Genomic DNA, 12053 nt, shown 5'->3' with positions numbered 1-12053 from the left:
CTCATCTACCTGATGATGGTGGGGGATGGTGTGATCTTCCTGTGTGGAATCCCGGGAATACAGAGGACGGGGACATCTCTCTGGTGGGTTTCTGTAGCTGGATGACTCCACCATGGTGTCCTGGTACAGATCTTTGTGTTCTTTTAGAAACTTTGATACCTTCATTGCTCTATCCTGATCGTCCTCCTCTTTTATCTCTTCTTTAACCTCAACTTTAGAATCTCTCAGGTTTCCACTCTGAATATATAATAAAAATGACATCAATGGTAACAATGCCGATAATTTACAGATCCTAATGATACTATCAGTGATTGTTCCTCATCTACCTGATGATGGTGGGGGATGGTGTGACCTTCCTGTGTGGAATCCCGGGAATACAGAGGACGGGGACATCTCTCTGGTGGGTTCCCATTACTGGATCCATCTGTAGGAAACACACACACTGACTGAATACATTGTTTCTATGTGTTTGTAGTCAGAGTCTTCAAATGGGAAATGCAATAATCCTAAAAACCAAGGCCTAAAGGTGTGCCTTGGCCTAGCTGGTCAGTATGCCTGAAAAGAGGGAATACCCTGAATGTAAGAATAAGAACAAAGTACAATGAGTATATATGAAGGCTGGGGTAGAACGGGTGGGTGGGAACCCTGAAAGCAATGACAACCCAGACCCGACAGGGGAGGAGTATTATGTAGCCCTCAGACTCCTCCCACAAACACGGGCTAGCCTCCAGCCAGCCTTACGCTTGTAGTCAGAGTCTTCAAATGGGAAATGCGATAACCCTAACAACCAAGGCCTGAGGTGTGCCTTGGCCTAGCTAGTCAGTATGCCTGAAAAGAGGGCAAAAAAGACATGAATTTAGGTGAAGAAAGGAAGGTAACAATCCGTCAAGTGGAGTAGCGTGCGTCCGGATGGCAACAGCATATGTATCCGGTAAGTGTCCGTTATGACAGGAGAAACCCACCAACTCATGACTTGGTAATGCGAAGGAACCCCCTATAGAACCTGCGAAACTATGCAGAACCCACCTAAACATCCTGTGAAAGATTGGCATGAGCCTGATGCCCGAGACAACCCAGACATGAGAATGAACTGCTTGCGAATGAGAGGATACATGGGGCAAAGGGAGAAAGGGCTGGCCCGTGGAGCCCCTGCAAAACAATGGCTGAGAAGATCGAAATACTTCAAATGGACACCAGTGAAGTAGCTCAGTGAAACGCCCCCCAACCCCTGGCCTACCCATACTTGGTATGGGGAAGTGAGAGGGTGAGTGCAAAAATGGACAACTGGCAGAAGTTTGAAGTGCTGGATACCTGATAGATATGTTGATGGAGTAGGCGGATAAGGCCAAAGCGCTATGGCAATAGCATCATTAAACATGGAGAAACCATGCCAGACACAGAACACTGGTCCCACCCGATTCGATCGGGTCATGCTTCAGCCTGTGACCTGGCAACCAAGTCTGAAACCTGAACCGAGGGCCAGACTCCATCCCAGGGAAGAAGTCTCATGGCATGATACAGTCATGCCCAAGTGAGTGAAAGCCCCCCTTTCCTGTACCAGGCTGGGGATCGGAAAAGATGACTGGACTGACGTCCCTGAGCAGTTCTCCAGGCAACATCCTAGACAAGAGATCAGAGCTGAGAGTGGAACCCAGAATCATGATGACGTTTGCCCATACCTGCCATCTATGGACCATCAAGGGGAAGTGGCTCAGCACCAGTGTTGGTCATCTTACTTTAAAAAAGTAATTAGTTAAGTTACAAACTACTTCTCCCAAAAAGTAATTGCGTTAGTAACTCAGTTACTACACTGGAAAAGTAATTAGTTACTCAGCAAAGTAACTGTGATGCGGTGGTACTTGAGGGGATGGCAGCGGTGGTACTTGAGGGGATGGCAGCGGTGGTACTTGAGGGGTGCCAGCGGTGGTACTTGAGGGGTGCCAGTGGTGGTGGTGTACTTGGGGGGTAGCAGGCAGCGGTGGTACTTGGGTGGGGGAGGGGGGTGGCAGCGGTGGTACTTGGGTGGGGGAGGGGGGTGGCAGCGGTGGTGGTGCCATCCTCTCCCACCACCACCTCTGCCTCTTACTGATCCCATCCCCCACCACCACTGATCTCATCCCTATCCCCCCCATCACCTCTGTTGTATAAGTGATGGTGGGATGGGATCAGTAAGAAGCAGAGGTGATGAAGGACTTGGGATGGATCGATTGCACTGCAATTTGAATAGTCAGTCACTTACTTCCATGCCTCCAGGGATGCCTTTCCTCATGGGGAGAGATTGAGACCCTCCCTTTCACTCGGTTGGTGTCAGCTGGTCAGCTGACTTCATTTTCAGCGCCCCATCCTGCCCCGGCTCTCTACATTCTCTCTCTGGATAGGCGGGGTGGGATGGGGCAGTCCAGACAGTCTCTCTGAGTCTCAGCCTCTTCTCAGCTCAGCGGGCGAAAGCCCCCCTCCCAGGCAGTGCGGCCATGGCAGGCCTCTGGGTACTGTGGAGGCGGTAGATGCAATTGCGGTAACGCCGCCAAAGTAATGCGAACTGAGTTACTATGAGGTGAAGTATGAGGTAATCCGTTACATTACTCATTACCCTCTAAAGTAACTCAGTTTATTTTAACTCAGTTACTTACACCACTGCTCAGCACACACCCTGAGAGACCATAAATCCCTGGGTGGTAACCAGGCCTCTATGCAACAGGACGTCCGACCCAAGCATGAACCCAGTGGTTAAATGACATCTGCACCAATCCACAGGCAGGACTGATGGAAGCGAGTACAAGCATGGTTGCTATCAGTGTGGAAGCCAACACGACCCCCCCCCCCCCCCCCCAACTGTAGCAAGTGCTGAATCGCCAGACCACAGACGAATACCTAGATGAAAAAAAATTCCCGCAGGAAAGAGCAGCCAACAATGTCAGAATTTGCCACTAGGCACTCTGGAGGCCCGGCCCCCCAACCTTAAAGATGAAGGAAATGAAAGCAGACTAAGCACCCCTGAATTTGCTGCCTCCAGTTACTTGAATGGTAATGAAAGCATGACGGTCTGCTGAAGCCAAGATACTTCAACAAACCTGACGATATGGTGATGAGGCCCGAGAGCTGGCCTGGAAATACTTCCAGCAGGGCTGTCTGAGGACAGAGATACCAGCATCGCCCCTGACAAGGAACATGCTTGGTAACACCTTGAAACCAGAAAGCCTGATAGACCGGACCAAGGGGATGCTGACCTAACCTGCAGGAATGGAAGAAGAGCAGGAGCTGGGGGTGCGCTGACACCCTGCCTCTGACTGCGCAAACATCAAACACCTCCATGCTGACTTGCAACAGTACTAGGTTGTGGAGAGCATACTTAGCCCACATGAATCAAAATACAAAATGTACCGTGATGGTGGATGAGAGCGGCAGGGACGAAAATCGGAAACAAACCCATAGCGCACCGCTGTCCCCTGTGCCGAACTCCACGGAATGCTGATGTATGGACTGACTCCTAACAGATGAGATGCATGCTACCCGGCACTAAAAACCCCCACGTGGTTGAAGGGCTGAAGGTGAACTAGTCGTTTCAGAACATGCGGCAAGTCCAAGCTGAGGAAACACAAAACTGGAAATGACAACAGACAACCAGACACGAAACAACAACACCCCTCTACGCCTACCTAAGTATGAGAACATGAGCAGAATGTCAAGACCACAGCGCGTGAATGAACCTGCCGACTGCCCCCCACCCTGGTGTAAGTGGTGAGTGAGCCTGAGTAACCTGCAGCGCAGAGACAGGCAATTAAACTGAACACTCAGGGCTAGTGTACCCACGGACCGTGGTGGGTATTAGTACAGGTGTAGTGAATGAACGCGCATCGTTTGACGTGTGATATACGGGCGAGAAGATTGTGGTCAACAATAATTAAAACAAAACCTCAGCCCGTATGGATCTGTAGACGTGACAGATCCCGAAATGTGAGCACTGGCTGACTAACCCAGGTAACAACATGGATGGAAGTGCAATGAGACATGACAGACAAACGCTAAGACAGAAATGCTGGGGCAGAAATGCTATGACAGAAATGCTGGGGCAGAAACGCTATGACAGAAACGATGTGCCTGAAAATGCTGAGACTGAATGCTGAGGCAGAAATGTTATGACAGAAACGCTGTGACCGAAACGCAGAGACAGAAATGCTGGAGCAGAAACGCAGAGACAGAAATGCTGGGGCAGAAACGCAGAGACAGAAATGCTGGGGCAGAAACGCAGAGACAGAAATACTGGGGCAGAAACGCAGAGACAGAAATGCTGGGGCAGAAACGCAGAGACAGAAATGCTTGGGTAGAAACGTAGAGACAAAAATGCTGGGGCAGAAACGCAGAGACAGAAATGCTGAAACAGAACGCTGAGGCAAAAACGCTGTGACAGAAATGCTAAGACAGAACTGGGGCAGAAACGCAGACAGAAAAGCTGGGGCAGAAACGCAGAGGCAGAAAAAGCAGACTGAAAACGCAGAGACAGGATGCTATGGCAAATTGCATGTATCGCAAGGAAATACTGCCAGTGTGACACATGGAGACGTGGGTGGACAGCCCCCCTCATACTGCCAGTATGACCCCGGGAGAAAAACGTGGACAGCCCCCCCCCCACCATGCCGCCAGGGTGACCCCTGGAGATGTGGGTGGACAGCCCCCCCATGCTGTCAACGTGTGACCCCTGCAGCTGTGAGGTGAACAATGCTCCCCTCACACTGTCAGCGTGGGCCCAGGAGGAGTGAATGAATCCCCCCGTGATACCAGTGTAAGCCCGGGAGGAGGAGTGGGTAGACGAGCCCTGCAGATGCTGCCGGCATGAGCCAGACAGAGAAGTCAGTAGATGGTCCCCCCCCATGATGCTCGGAGTACGCATGGAAGAACGACGGGCGGTGGGGCCTCTCCTAGGAAGGAGCCTGATGGCACCGGAGAGAACATTTGGACGGCGGCCCCCTCCCTGATGCCAACAGCGACCAGAAGGAGATGGATGGCTGGACGAATAAGCGCCCCCTCCACCCTCTCGGACGTCGACATGCGTCAGGGAATGGATGGATGGCAACGGCGCCTCCTCCTACAATGCTGGCCAGCGTGGGAACTGGGAGGCGTGTGGGCAACCTCTTCATGATGCCCCACGTGAGTTCCAGAGAGGAGAGCTGACTCCAGCAGCTGACCAGCCGCTCGGCAACAAAATCGGAAGTGACATCAAAACCCTGAAAGCGATGACAACCCAGACCCAACAGAAGAAGGAGGATTATGTAGCCCTCGGCCTCCTCCCACAAACACAGGCAAGCCTCCGGCCAGCCTTACACTTATCAGGTGATGGGGGATTTAGGTGGACCCTCCGTACTGCTCTCTCCTTTACAATAAAGTCTCCTCTTACCCGGTGATGTGAGGGGCGGCTGATTGTCCATCATGACATCCTTGTAGAGATCCTTGTGTCCTTCTAAATACTCCCACTCCTCCATGGAGAAATAGACAGTGACATCCTGACACCTTATAGGAACCTGACACACACAATGATACAGTCACCATCCAGACACATCCCTTGTCTGTTACTGGATAATGTCCCAGAATTCCCAGCACCGCTCACCTCTCCTCCATCATCTCTCTGGTGACTTCTAGAATCTTCTTTGTATTTCTCTATTCTATCAGGGAGGGAGGTGGAGGCGATGTGATGGTCATGTGATCTCCAGACTTCACAGGAGGAAAACTCTAGATCTGAACACAAACAGTAAAATTAAATGATATTTCCAGAATAGTCCTCACCTCACTATTTAGGTCTCCATTTTATTAAAGCTCCCATTCAGGCTGAGGTATAATTTACCCACACAGGACCCCCACACGTTGCAGGTTAAAAGCTTGTAGCAGGCCTTCTGGTATCATTACATACAATGCAGGACCAATAGTCCCACTTTGCTAGTGAGGATGCCAAGGGTCCACCCACATCCTAAGAGCATCAGAAACAAAAAACAGATGGAGGGACATTAGGAGGAGGAGCTGTAAAGGTCAGTGTGATGTCATAGAATTCTCCGACTTCATATGAAGGGGCATTTGGATGGGGTGATTTGAGGGGTCCTCTATATGAGGCTACTGTGCAAACCAAATCATTGTTCCTGGGTGTGTCCTTCCTCTCCTAAATTGAAGAGTGAACTTTGACCTTTACCATACAGAAATCTGTCAGGAATGTGAAAGTAAGCTCTCATGTGATCAGGTGACGTGCGGAGGAACAGAGTGTAAATTTTCTCCAGAGCTCCTAATGGTGAGGATGGATTTTGCTGAGTGCTGGTGCCAAGTTTCTACCCCCCCCCCAGGATCACTGCAGGTGTGGAGAAAAGCTGTGTAAGAGGATATGGAGGAGAGATGAGGAGGAGATCCAGGAATCAGGATAAAGGTCAGGACAAGCAACAGACGAGCGCATCCAAGAGATGAAGCCGGGGTCACTACACAGAAAATCAATCCAAGGAAACAACAGGCAGGACGAGGAATAGCAAGAAGGAGCTCAGAGACAAATGAGAATATTGCTCAGCCAATGGGAGATGATCTCAGCATGACTTACATAATGAAGGAGATGAGGGGGAGGAGAGAAAGTCACTTAAGGCAAAGCTTGATAAATTTGCTTTAAATCTAGAAGCCAGCTGAAAAGGTAAGAAGCAGTTTTTTTTAGGGCAGTGTGGGTTGTCAGCGCCCGGGGGCTGGGCAAGTAATTTGTGAGTAATCTTTGAGGTGCAGAATGTAGGACATGGGGTGCAGGAGATGGATGCATGTAATGTGGTGCAGAACACAGGACATGGGGTGCAGGGTAATGGAGAAGGGTGTAGGTCACTGCAGGGGTACAGTGAGCCGAATGCAGGACATGGGGTACAGGATACCAGAGAAGGGTGTTCCGGTCACCGCAGGACATGGGATGCAGGAAAAGGGAGCAGAATGCAGGTCATGGAGTGCAGTGGAAGGGTACAGGGTGCAGAATGCAGGACATGGGGAACAGGGTGCAGAATGCAGTACACGGGATGTAAGTTGTAGAATGCAGGACATGGGGTAAAGGTACTGAAGAAGGGTGCATAACATGGGATGCAGGGTGTAGAACACAGGACATGGTGTGCAGGGTGGAGGTCACAGCAGGATATGGGGTATAGGGGGAAGGGTGACGTTTGCAGAACATGGGGTTCAGGGTGCAGAATGCAGGACATGTGTGCAGGACAGTAATAGGATCCCCACTCCCCTGTGTCCTCCTGCATGTCCTGTACATCTCCCCCAGCAGTGTTTGTGTGTCACATACCTGGTTGGTGAGCCTGATGTGTACAGGTTGGTGAGCCTGTCATACAGCTCTGGCTTGTGAGCCACTGATAGTGAGACAGCAGGGTCAGGAGCATGGTGGGGTAAGTGTGCCTATGATCAGTCCAGAAGTCTGTACCGGTAGAAGCCGGGAACTCACAACAGGAAGCCGGATCACAGCAGATAGCAGGCAAGTGAGCAGATGGCTGGCAGACTTGGCAGCAGATAGGCAGAGGTGCACCACAGGAAGCAGGAGATTGTAGCAGGCTGGATGGCCAGGAGCAAGGTCAGACGAGCCGGGTAGACAGCAGACAGGCAGATCAAGCAAAGACAGCAGGCAAAAGCGTAATCAGGTCACAAGCCGGTTTGGCAACAGACGGGCAATTCAGGCATAAACAGCAGGCAGGAATGTAGTCGGGTCACAGGCAGGTTTGGCAACAGATGCCAAGTAACAGGAACTGGAGACAGAGATCAATCCGTGGAAATCCAGAGGTCAGGGCAGGAAGCAGGCAGGAGTAGTCGGGAGCAAGCCAGATCGGTAACAGAAGTCAAACACACAGGAAGCAGGATTCAGGTAAATGCTGTAGACCAAGCAGCAACCAGTTCAGCGTTGAACCAACATTTAAATAGGCTGACTGGCGCCCGTTCTGGTGACAGGTGCGCGCATCCTGCTCAGGTTCCCAGGAATTCTCCTCTGGCCCATAACCCTTCCACTTAATTAGGTATTGCAGACCATCCCTTCTCCTCCTGCAGTCTACTATTGCCTCCACCTCAAACTCCTCGTCCCTATTGATGACCAGCGGTTCAGGCGGTCTAGTCTCCCAATTAAGAAAAGGATCCGGCACTGTGGGTTTTAATAGAGACAGATGGAACACTGGATATATTCTGAAGGAATCCGCTAAAGACAGTTCATAGGAAACATTGTTAATCCTTCTTTTTATAGGAAATGGTCCCAGAAACTTTGGAGCGAGCTTTTTTGATGGACAAGCCAATCTCAGATTGGTTGTAGCCAACCAAACCTGGTCTCCTGGCTGTAGGATCAGTTCCCCCCTCCTTCTGTCGAAAGCCTTTTTATTGTCTTCGTGCACTTTAGTTACAGCATCTTGCAACAGTTTGTTACGACTGAAGAAGTCCACCGTATTCTGGATGGCTGGAACTGAGGACTCGGGAACAAGGTTGGGCAAGAAGGTGGGGTGGAAGCCGTAATTTGCAAAGAACAGGGATTGCTTAGTGGCTGTATGACAGGAGTTGTTATAAGCAAACTCAGCTAATGGTAGGAGAGATACCCAGTCATCCTGGACAATGGATGTGAAGAAAGGGAGGTGTATTGTTCTACTGTATGGTTAGTACGTTCGGTTTGTCCGTTAGACTGTGGGTGACATGTGGATGACATAGAGAGTTTGATTTTCAGGGTCTCGCAGAGTGATTTCAGAACCTGGATGTAAATTGGACCCCTTGGTCAGATACGATGTCAATAGGAACCACATGGAGTCTCACAACTTCCCTGATGAATACTCGAGCAGATGGCGTACCCTTTAATGGTACAAAGTGGGCCATTTTTGACAGATGGTCAACAATAACAAAGATCGCCGTAATTCTACTATAAAGTCCACAGAAATCATGGCACAGGCACAGGTCTGAGCAAGCCCCAAGCCTTGTTTCGGGTGATTTTATTTCATACAGGTGGTGCATGCACTTACGTAGTCTTTACAGTCACTTTCCAGATTAGGCTACCAGAATGTGCATTATGAATTACTTACCTGAGATATCGAAGCCCCCGCATCGGCCCTCACCAACATCTATCCCAGAGTGACTTCCGGGTATCGCGGCTCTGGCACTGTGACTGGCCGGAGCCGCAATGACATCACTCCCAGGCATGTGCGCTGGTGCTGCCACCAGTGGCATGATCGCTGTTAGAAACGGCATGCTCAGTGCACCTGCGCCCGATGCGCATGCGCCATAGACATTGGTGCAGCTATTTCTGTAAATATCTCCTAAACCTTTTAGGTTTGGGAGATATTTCTTGCACCTACAGGTAAGCCTTAATCTAGGCTTACCTGTAGGTTGAAGTGGTTGTAATGGGTTTACAACCACTTGGAAACGTCCAGATCCTCATGATAGGCCTCAGGCACCTTTTGGTAGAGTTCAGCATCAATGTCCATACAAAGTAGCGCAGTGGTTGGCAAGATGGGCTCAGACAGACAGTGCTCCTAACAGTAAGATGACTGGTACTTGATGCTGCCAGAGCTCCAATCAATCAACAGATTATCGGCCTGAAGCCATGGTAGGCTCAGGATGACAGGAAACAGCGGTGAGGAAATTGCGTCTAGGCGTAAAAGTTCCTTATGATTGGTAAGGGTCACAGTCATCAATGGAGGGGTTATCTTCATCACCAGTCCAGACTTAACACAGTATCTATTGGCCAGAAATACAGTAAGACCCTGCTTCTTGTGTAAAAGAGGAATTTGTTGTTGATCTTCGAATGCCAAATCGAGGAAGCAACTGCATGCCCCAGAGTCCACAATTGCTGTTGTAGACATGCTTCTTCCTGGAAGCTGGAAAGTGTTGGGGAGCGCCAGATGATCGGAAGTTGCTGGCAGGACCGCCTGGGTAACTGAGGAGGTGGTGAGGCATCTTCTTTTAGCTGGGCAATTCCGTACATAATGACCGGCCCCTCCGCAGTAGAGGCACAGATTGCACTGACAGCATCGTGATCGTTCTTCAAGGGAGAGTGACGGGCGGATCTGTCCAAGTCATGTGATGTCTGGGCACAAACTGGAACTTTAGGCATCATCCATGGACTTTTCTCTCCTGCGTTCTCGAAGATGACAGTCGATTTGGATGGATAAGGAAATTAAGTCCTCTAGTGAACTCGGCACCCCCACATGAGCCAACTCATCCTTGAGGTCCTCCGCTAACCCCAGGCGGAACTGATGTTGCAATGCTGCGTTGTTCCAACCTGCGTCTGCACTCCAGCACCTGAAGCCGGTAACATAGTCCTCGACTGTCGGCGGCCTTGCTAGAGTGCATGGAGAGAGGACTCAGCAGTGGCAGTCCGTTGGGGGTCCTCATACAATCGGGACATAGCCTGGAAGAAGGAGGACATGGTATCAAGTTGTGCGTCCTTTACTTCCAGCAGACGATGAGCCCAGGTTTGGTGTTCACCTTGGAGCAAGGATACGATGAACCCCACTTTGGTAGTCTCGGCAGAGAAAGTCTGTGGTTGAAGTGAAAAATAGAGCTGGCAGGCGTTGCGGAATGCTCTAAACCTGGACCGGTCTCCGGAGAACCTTTCGGGACAAGGCACTCGTGGCTCAGGAGATGTCATCACTGTGGTAGGGCCAGTACTGGACACTATCTGGGATGACACACTTGCAGAAGATGCAGCTGCAGAAGTGGCAGGAGGAGGCAGAAACAGCAGACTTTCCTCGAGTTGAATAAACTTCTCCTGCAGAGTCTTGATTGATTGTATCATGCCTGTGATGCTCTGGCAGACTCCAGGTACAAGAGAGGTTCCTCCTGCAGGCTCGGTCATGGCTGCTTGGTACTGTCACGCACCTGGTTGGTGAGCCTGACGTGTAGAGGAAGGCCTCTCGTACAGCTCTGGCTCGCAAGCCACTGATCGTGAGATAGCAAGCTCAGGAGCATGGCGGGGTAAGAGTGCCTATGATCAGTCCAGTAGTCTGTACCAGTAGAAGCCAGGAACTCACAAACAGGAAGCCGGATCACAGCAGAGAGCAGACAAGCGAGCAGATGGCTGGCAGACTTGGCAGCAGATAAGCAGAGGTGCACCACAGGAAGCAGGAGCTTGTAGCAGGCTAGATGGCCAGGAGCAGGGTCAGACGATCCGGGCAGACAGCAGATAGGCAGATCAAGCAAAGGCAGCAGGCAAAAGCGTAGTCAGGTCACAGGTCGGTTTGGCAACAGACGGGCAAATCAGGCATAAACAGCAAGCAGGAGCGTAGGTCAGGTCACAGGCAGTAATAGGATCTGGAGACAGCTCAATCCATGGAAAGCCAGAGGTCAGGGCAGGAAGCAGTCAGTCATAGTCGGGAGCAAGCCGGATCGGTAACAGAAGTTAAACAAACGCACAGGAAGCAGGATTCAGGTAAATGCTGTAGACCAAGCAGCAACCAGTTCAGCATTGAAGCTCCCTTTAAATAGGCCGACTGGCACCCGTTCAGGTGACAGGTGCGCACGCAGTCGTGTTCGCGCATGCACATCTACAGAGAGACGTCTGTGCTTGTTCTGGTCATTCTTGGTTGGCGACTGCGCACAGGTATGCGCCTGGAAACAGCAGCTGTACTCCGCAGATGTCTTTCCTGACAGTGTGAGAGCAGAGTGGATGGAGAGGACATCTTGTGTACATAAAGTAGCATGTCCCTCCCTGGCTGGTCTCTTAGCTGGCTGCTTTGCAGGCTTGTCCTGGTTCCTCCTGTAAGGACTCTGTAGTCCTGTTTCTCAGCACCTTGTGGGGATCTTTGTGGCAGTGCCGAGGTGGCGCCATGTTGGAGATTCGGTCCCGCTCCTTCTTCTTTGTTCTGCCGGAGGGCTCTGCAGGGACACAGGCAGCTGTGGGTGGAAGCAGGAGCTGTTGGTGACAGTAATGGGGCCACGGAAAGGAGACCGATCGGCAGCGGGAGCTCAGTGAGATGAGTCCTCTCATGCCGCTGTCCTGCCCAGTCCACCCGACTTCACAGGTCGGGTGCCATCATCTCCTCCTCCCCTCACCCTCCCGCCTGGCCCCGCTCCGAGCCACATTCCTGTGA

General features: G+C 51.1%; 2 protein-coding genes across 5 annotated transcripts in view; one reads left to right on the top strand and one right to left on the bottom strand.

Moving 5' to 3' along the window:
- The window catches only part of LOC143989638 (uncharacterized), a 127475-nt gene extending 126741 nt beyond the window's left edge, over positions 1-734 (bottom strand). Inside the window, exons 1-2 of one of the 3 annotated variants that reach the window (XM_077489890.1) lie at positions 327-731; positions 10-237 (exon numbers count right to left, since the gene is read on the bottom strand). In XM_077489890.1, the coding sequence (XP_077346016.1) occupies positions 10-165 (156 nt within the window). In that variant the 5' untranslated portion in view covers positions 166-237; positions 327-731. Of the gene's footprint in view, positions 1-9; positions 238-326 lie in introns of all 3 variants that reach the window. The other 2 variants (XM_077489891.1, XM_077489894.1) reach the window with 2 other exon arrangements.
- Positions 1-12053, top strand: part of LOC143989579 (uncharacterized) — a 133239-nt gene that overhangs the window by 91641 nt on the left and 29545 nt on the right. The gene's annotated exons all lie outside the window — the stretch shown is intronic.

The sequence above is a fragment of the Lithobates pipiens genome, unplaced genomic scaffold (assembly GCF_037356315.1).
Source record: "Lithobates pipiens isolate NorthernLeopardFrog02 unplaced genomic scaffold, aLitPip1_a1.2 Scaffold_18, whole genome shotgun sequence".
Taxonomy (NCBI): Eukaryota; Metazoa; Chordata; class Amphibia; order Anura; family Ranidae; genus Lithobates; species Lithobates pipiens.
The sequence above is the reverse complement of the archived record's forward strand: the minus strand, read 5'-3'. Positions and strand labels throughout refer to the sequence as shown.